General features: G+C 58.8%; 1 protein-coding gene across 1 annotated transcript; it reads right to left on the minus strand.

Annotated features, from left to right (window-relative positions):
- Nucleotides 1-6: 6 nt before the first annotated feature.
- On the minus strand, nucleotides 7-5,146 carry LOC110391991 (bromodomain-containing protein 4-like). The gene is made up of 2 exons (XM_021383936.1): nucleotides 4,817-5,146; nucleotides 7-3,545 (listed from the first exon to the last, which is right to left on the minus strand). The coding sequence occupies exons 1-2, from the start codon at nucleotides 5,019-5,021 to the stop codon at nucleotides 2,356-2,358; spliced, it is 1,395 nt and encodes a 464-aa protein (XP_021239611.1). The 5' UTR covers nucleotides 5,022-5,146; the 3' UTR covers nucleotides 7-2,355.
- Between the last annotated feature and the right edge of the window lie 2,668 nt (nucleotides 5,147-7,814).

Consider the following 7,814-nt stretch of genomic DNA (forward strand, 5'->3'; position numbering starts at 1 on the left):
TGCCGCGCTGTTGACCCATGTCACCCCTCGGCGGACACGCGGTGCTGCCGAACCGGGCGGCCCCTCCACCCAGAACAGCCACGGCCTCTCCAAGAAGAAGCCCCGAATTCGCTGTGATTTGCCCCAGACTGAGCCCAGGACGTGGTTCTGGGGCTCAGCTTGCGCCCATCTCGCTCCTTCAGATTTTGTGGAGGGGCTGCTCCCTTTGGGGTGCACCCCCAGGAGCGCTCCGGGCTGTGGGAGCCGCTCCTGTTTCATGTAAAAACTTGCGTTTTTTTGGCAAAAGCTTCAGCAAAAAGCAGCAAATCCGGGGCGTCACGGCATGACCCACGGCGTGACCCACGGCGCGGCCACGGCACGCGGAACCCAAACATCTGACGCGACCAGGTTGGCACAGCTCGGTTCCAACAATCCCCACGTTGGCCCTTTTTGGGTCCCCGAACCCGAACCAGGTTTGCAGATTTGGGGTCCCCAAACGAGGGGCACATCGTGGGTCCCCAAACCTGACGTGTCCAAGTTGCCACGTTTTGGGTGCCCAAACCTGATGTGTGCAGGTTGGCACCCGCTGGGTCCCCACACTTGGAGTGTCTAGGCTGGCACACTTTGGGTGCCCAGACCTGAATTGGGTTGGCACACTTTGGGTGCCCAGACCTGAATCGGGTTGGCACATTCTGGGTGCCCAAACCTGATGTGTGCAGGTTGGCACCCACCGGGTCCCCACATCTGGAGCGTCTAGGTTGGCACACTTTGGGTGCCCAGACCTGAATTGGGTTGGCACATTCTGGGTTCCCAAACCTGAATTGGGCTGGCACACTTTGGGTGCCCAGACCTGAATCGGGTTGGCACATTCTGGGTGCCCAGACCTGAATTGGGTTGGCACACTTTGGGTGCCCAGACCTGAACTGGGTTGGCACATTTTAGGTGCCCAGACCTGAATCAAGTTGTTACACTTTGGGCCCCCAGACCTGAATCGGGTTGGCACACTTTGGGTCCCAGACCTGAATTGGGTTGTTACACTTTGGGTGCCCAGACCTGATGTGTTCAGGTCTGCACATTTTGGGACCCCAACCTTGGAACACTCAGCTTTGCGGGTTCTACATGCCCAGCACTGGACCAACGAGCCTCAACGCCACAGCCACAAACCCAGAAATTCAGAGCTGTTCCACATCCCCCAGACACCCCCCCCCGCTCTGGGAACACTGCTCCCACTGGGGGGGACATGGGATGGGTGCTCGATGCCACTGGGGTCCCCAGCTGCCGTGGGACGCGTTGTCCCACGTGGAGGATCCCTTTCCAGGTCCCCATCCTTTGGGACAACAGGGAAGTGCCTGGCAAACAACACGCACATCAACATTCATCCCGACCTCCTCTACGAGCTGCCTGCAACGAGAGCAGCAAAAACAACGCAGAAATGACAGCACGGACTCAGCATGGCGCTCAGCCCACCACCCCCGCAAAGGTTTGGGCAACGGCAGCGCCAAGACCCCACATTTGGGATCTTCTTCACGTGGTCTTTTTGGTCAGGAGCGGTAGCTCCCTCCAAGCCTGGCACCACTGGTGTCAAGACCCCAAATTTGGGATCTTTGCGGTGTGACTGTGTTGGAGAGGAGTGGTAGCTCCCTCCAAGTTGGCCAACACCCAACAGAGAGTGTCTGCTACCAACACATATTGGCCAACACCCAACAGAGAGTGTCTGCTACCAACACACGTTGGCCAACAACCAACAGAGAGTGTCCAGTACCAATACATGTTGGCCAACAACCAACAGAAAGTGTCCGGTACCAACACACGTTGGCCAACACCCAATGGAGAACGTCCAGTACCCAATGCACGTTGGCCAACGCCCAACAGAGCGTGTCTGCTACCAACACACGTTGACCAGCACCCAATGGAAGATGTCTGGTACGAACACACAATGACCAACACCCAACAGAGAGTGTCTGGTACCAACACACGTTGGCCAACAACCAACAGAGGGTGTCTGGTACCAACACACGTTGGCCAACACCCAACAGAGAGTGTCTGGTACCAACACATGTTGGCCAACACCCAACAGAGAGTGTCTAGTACCAACACATGTTGACCAACACCCAGTGGAGAATGTCTGGTACCAACACACGTTGGCCCACAACCAACAGAGGGTGTCTGGAACCAATACACAATGACCAACGCCCAATAGAGGGTGTCTGCTACCAACACACGTTGACCAACACCCAGTGGAGAGTGTCCAGTACCCAACACACACTGGCCAACAACCAACAGAGAGTGTCCAGTACCAACACACGTTGGCCAACACCCAATGGAGAATGTCCAGTACCCAATGCACGTTGGCCAACGCCCAACAGAGCGTGTCTGCTACCAACACACGCTGACCAACACCCAATGGAAGACGTCTGGTACGAACACACAATGACCAACACCCAACAGAGAGTGTCCGGTACCAACACACGTTGGCCAACACCCAGTGGAGAATGTCTGGTACCAACACACGTTGACCAACACCCAATGGCGAGTGTCCAGTACCCAACTCACATTGGCCAACACCCAACAGAGAGCGTCCGGTACCAACACACGTTGGCCAGAACCCAATGGAGAATGTCCAGTACCTAATGCATGTTGGCCAACAACCAACAGAGGGTTCCTGGTACCAATACACATTGACCAACACCCAACAGAGTGTCCAGGACCCAACACGCATTGACCAACACCCAATGGAGAGTGTCCAGTACCCAACACATGATGACCAACACCCAACAGAGAGTGTCCACTACCCAACACACGTTGGCCAACAACCAACAGAGAGTGTCCGGTACCAACACACGCTGGCCAACACTCAGAACATGCCCAGAGCCCAACGGAGAGCGTCCAGTACCCAACACAAGTTGGCCGACACCCAACAAGGCGCCCAATACTCGACGCAAAGCGCCCTTGGAGGACGTGGAGACGACGCCGAGCCACCCCTGCGTCCACCAAAGGGTGCGGGGTCTGCGGCCACGGCTCCTGCTCACCGGTCGAGTAGGGATCGGGCTTATGGTGCCGCGGCGAGGGGTGATGCTGGATGACTTGCTGAGGTTTCGCCGGCTGCGGAGGCTGCGGCGGCGGCGGCTGCGGGGGCGGATGCTGCTGCGGAGGTGGCTGCGGTTGGGGGATGTGGGAAGGGAAGGGCATGGGTTGCATGTGCATGGGCCTCTGCTGGGGCTGGTGCTGCAGCTGCTGCACCGCGGGGTGCGCCGGAGGCTGCAGGGGAGGCTGGGGCTGCGACTGGACCTTCACTGAAGGGAGAAGAGGAGTCTGCGGCTGCACTTTCTGCAGCTGTTGAAGGTAGAGCTGCATCTGGCTGGTGCTCAGAGGCAGGCTGTGGTGAGGCGGGGGAGGCTCCTCGTCCTCCAGCAGGACCTGGGGAGGCTGGGGCAGAGGCGGCTGAGGGAGCATGGGCTGCTGGCTGATGGCTGGCGAGACGGCCGGCGGGCGCGGAGGCTTCGGGGGCAGAGCGGCGGCGCGGTTGCTGGGTCTCGAGGGCTGCTGAGGCAGAGCGTTGTGCAAAGCTGGGGAGAGACGGACAGGGAGCTCGTGAGAAAGGTGGAGAGCGACTTCTGGCACGGTCGGACGGCGGTAAGGACGAGGGGGATGGGTTTTAAACTCCGAGAATGGAGATCTGGCTCAGATGGGAGGGGGAAATTCTTTGCTCAGAGGACGGTGAGGGGCTGGCACTGCTGCCCAGAGCCGTGGGTGCCCCATCCCTGGAGGTGCCCGAGGCCGCGGATGGGGCCTGGGGCAGCCTGAGCTGGTGGGGGGCACCCAGCCCATGGCACGGGTGGGACTGGGGGCCTTTGGGGTCCCTTCCAACCGCACAGTGACGTGATCTCATTGTTCTACGGTCTTTGAGGACCCTTCCAATTTAAGTCGTACTAGGATTCTATGGTTCTATGATCTTTAAGGACTCTTCCAACCCAAACCCAAGTCATTCTATTGTTGGCTGACCTTCAAGGACCCTTCGAACCCAACCCAATCCATTCCGTGGCCCTGAGGTCACTGAAGACCCTTCCATCCCAAATGTTGTATGGCTTTACGACCTTTAAGGTCCCTTCCAACCCAGACCAGTCTGTGACTCTATGACACTGCCTTCCAAGATGCTACCCGACACCTCCAGCAGGACACCAACCCCAGATCCTGGCTCTGGCCTCATCCTCCCACCCCGGATTTGTGGCTGTGGATGCTCCAGCATCCGCCACAGGGTGTCCAGCACCCACCACAAGGCACCAGCACACAACGCAGGGTGTCCAGCACCCAACACAGAGGGTCCAACACCCAACCAAGTGTCCAGAACCCAACGTAGAGCGCTCAGGACCCAACACAAGTTGGCCAACACCCAACAAGGCGTCCCACGCCCAACGCAAGGTGCCTGGCACCAAATGTAGAGGATCCAGCACCCAACACACGGTGTCCAGCACTCAACAAGGTGCCCGGCACCCAGTCCAGGGTATGCAGCACCCGATGCATGAGCACCCAGCACCCAACAAAGCGCCTAGCACTCAATGTAGAGCGTCCAGCGCCCAACGTGGTGCGTTCAGCATCCAACACAGAGCGCGCAGCACCCAAGTAGGCGTCCAGCACCCGATGTAGAACATCCAGCACCCAACAAAGTACCCAGCACTCAACGTAGAGCGTCCGGGACCCAACGTAGAGTATCCAGTACTCAACGTAGCGTGTCCAGAACCCAAAGTAGAGCTCCCAGCACCCAATGCAGAGCGCCCAGCACCCAATGCACAGTGCCCAGCACCCAATGCAGAGCGCCCAGCACCCATGCTGCGCTCACCTGGAGGCGAGACCACGGCGTGTTGGTTCAGGTGGGGAGGAGTGCTGTGCTCAGGCGGCTGGGGAAGATGAGGCGGCATCTCCGGCTGAGGAAGATGCATGATGGGCTGAGTGAAATGCGGCATAGTGTCGAACATGTTCCCCGGGAGCGGGTGCTCCATGACGGAGACTTGAGCAGGAACGAAAGGCGGCGGGGAGGATTTCATCGGCGGCGGCGCTTGCGGGGGGACCGGCGGCGGGGGTGGTGGCTGCGGTTGCAGTTGCTGCGGCGGCAGCTGCTGCTGCTGCGGCGGCGGCGGGGGCTGCTGCGGGGGCTGCGGCGGCGGAGGCGGCTGCTGCTGCTGCTGCTGCTGCACCGCTTGGTGGTGGTGATGGTGATGCTGAAGGGGAGACACATCGTGAGACAGCCGGACGCGCGGCTTCCAAGCAAAGCACCGGGCTCTCTCGGGCTCGGCAGGACCTCCCTCCCCGGGGCCTTGCTGCGGCGGCAGCTGCTGCTGCTGCGGCGGCGGCGGGGGCTGCTGCGGGGGCTGCGGCGGCGGAGGCGGCTGCTGCTGCTGCTGCTGCTGCTGCACCGCTTGGTGGTGGTGATGGTGATGCTGAAGGGGAGACACATCGTGAGACAGCCGGACGCGCGGCTTCCAAGCAAAGCACCGGGCTCTCTCGGGCTCGGCAGGACCTCCCTCCCCGGGGCCTTGACCCCAGCCTTGTGGTTGGGGGAGGATGCTCCGTGTCCTACCTTTTTTTGCTCTCGCCCAGAGTGCCCTTTCTTCTTCAATTTTGGTGCCATTTCTGCAAAGGGAACAAGAAGGGACAGTGCAGATTAGTACCGGGGGCGGTGCTGCTCTCTGCATCCCCCCTCCCCCCCCCAAAAAAAAGACCACAGCGCAGCACAGCAGCGCTTTGCTATGACTGCTGAGCAGCTGGACCAGACGACCTCAGAGATCTTTCCCAACCTTAACAAGTCTATGATTCTATGACCCTAAGGAAGGCAAAGTCCATTTAACACCCGGAACCGGCTTTTCCCCAGCTCCCCAGCCAAGGCTGGGGTGCCCAGCATCGAGCTGCGGGCCCCAGGTGCTAACACAGAGCTGGAGCCTCCTTCCAGCCGCATCCCTGCTGGGCGTTGGGAAATCAAACAGAGCTCTCTGCTTGACCACACTCAGCTATTCCAGGAATGCCGCCTCGCTGGGAGGCAGAGATAAGGGGAGCAAAGCAGGAGTCGCATGCAAAAAAAAAAAGGAAAACAGAGGGAGAAATGGAGCTCGGCACACGGCAATGCTGCCTGCAACCCGGAGGGCTCGGGGCCGGCTGTGTGAGCGGACCAAGGCTGATCTCTCACGCCTCCTCCCTCCGCCGCGCGGAGCCAGGGATATTTTTAAAGCACGCTCGGCGCAGCAGCCGGCCTGAGTCTGTGTACACAACCAGCCCTTTCCCAGGATTTCCTCCGCCGACCCGCGCCAAGAAAGAGCGAAGGACACGAATACATTTGTCCGGTTCTGGGGGATCCAGCCAAAAAATTCCTCGGCGGCAAATTCCGCCCCGACTGCGCTCGGCTGCTTTGGCCTTATGTGGTGTTATTTCATCCAGCCTTGGCACGGAGGGGAATTGCGTCCCGAGCTCCGGCAAAATCAGCTTGTCCCATCTGGGAGCAGATGAGTAAAAGCTGGGAATCAGAATGAGAATCTTTTTCTGGAGGGGGGGGGGGGGAACGGGAGCTGGAGCACGATGCTCGCTGTTCGTCCAGCCCAACACGAGGTCCCGTCCTGCACCGCCCCACGCAGCCCAAGATTTCACGGCGGGACGGGTAACGCGGCACGGTCCCACCAGCCCCCAGGAGCTGCCAGCAAACGGGATTCCCCAACGTTTCACTGGGAATTGCATCGAGTTCTTTGGATCCCGGGCCGAGGTTGGGGAGAAGATATTTCAAACAGAAGGGCACAAAGATTTGGGCAGCGGCGGCCACTCGAAAGCAAAGAGGACAGATGCAATAATTGCGTTTTTTTCCGACTCTTCGTTCCTATTTTGCAGGTGGGGATGAAGAAAGAAACGTTCGTTTGGAACCAAGAGGAAAATCTCTGCTTGGGGAACTGACCGCAGCGAAACCAGCCCCGTTTCACTTCCAGATAACGTGCCCACAGAGAGGGGTTTGGGACACAAGAATGCTTTGACTTAGGTGCACAAATGTGGCAAAGCCCTACGACCAAGCGCTCGCTCTGGGAGATGTGCGGATGTATCCTGCTCCTATTGCCCTGCACTGGGAGATTTCATCCTCCCAAAGCAAAACCCCTGGGAAGAATTTGCAGGTCGATGGGCATGGATGCAGAGAAAAGGGAGATGGGCTGAGAAATGGGATGCTTCTGTGGGTGCTCCACTTACCTACGGCTGCACGGATGTGGGGATGTAGCTGAAGACCTGGCAGGCCGAAATACGGGGGAGGGGCTACAAGGAGCCCTCTTTCAGTCTTGCGAGGGGGAAAAAACATTGCAAGAAGGGAAAAGAATCAAAACTGTGGGCTATGAGGATTGGGGAAGAGATGAGAAAAGCTCTGGGCTGAGTGGAATTAAGATGCGACCTCAGATGAGACGGACTGGGATCAGGAAGAACGAGCGCCGGTGCCAGCAGTGAGGCTGAAAAAGCCATGTGAGCATTGGAACAGAGCGGTCTTCTCTGCGATTTGGGTTGGAGATGCCCAACTTTGGGTCGGAGGTGCCCAATGCTGGGTTGGAGATAAACGAAGTTGGGTTGGAGATGCCCAGTGTTGCGTTGGAGATCCCCAGAATTGGCTTGTAGATGCCCAATGCTGGGTTGGTGATGGCCAAAGTTGGGTTGAAGATCCCCAATGTTGGGTTGGAGATGCCAACGCTGGGTTGGAGATGCCCACGTTGGGTTGGAGATGCCAACGTTGGGTTGGAGATGCCCACGTTGGGTTGGAGATGCCAACGCTGGGTTGGAGATGGCCAACGCTGGGTTGGAGATGCCAATGTTGGGTTGGAGAT

The sequence above is a fragment of the Numida meleagris genome, unplaced genomic scaffold (assembly GCF_002078875.1).
Source record: "Numida meleagris isolate 19003 breed g44 Domestic line unplaced genomic scaffold, NumMel1.0 unplaced_Scaffold725, whole genome shotgun sequence".
NCBI lineage: Eukaryota > Metazoa > Chordata > Aves > Galliformes > Numididae > Numida > Numida meleagris.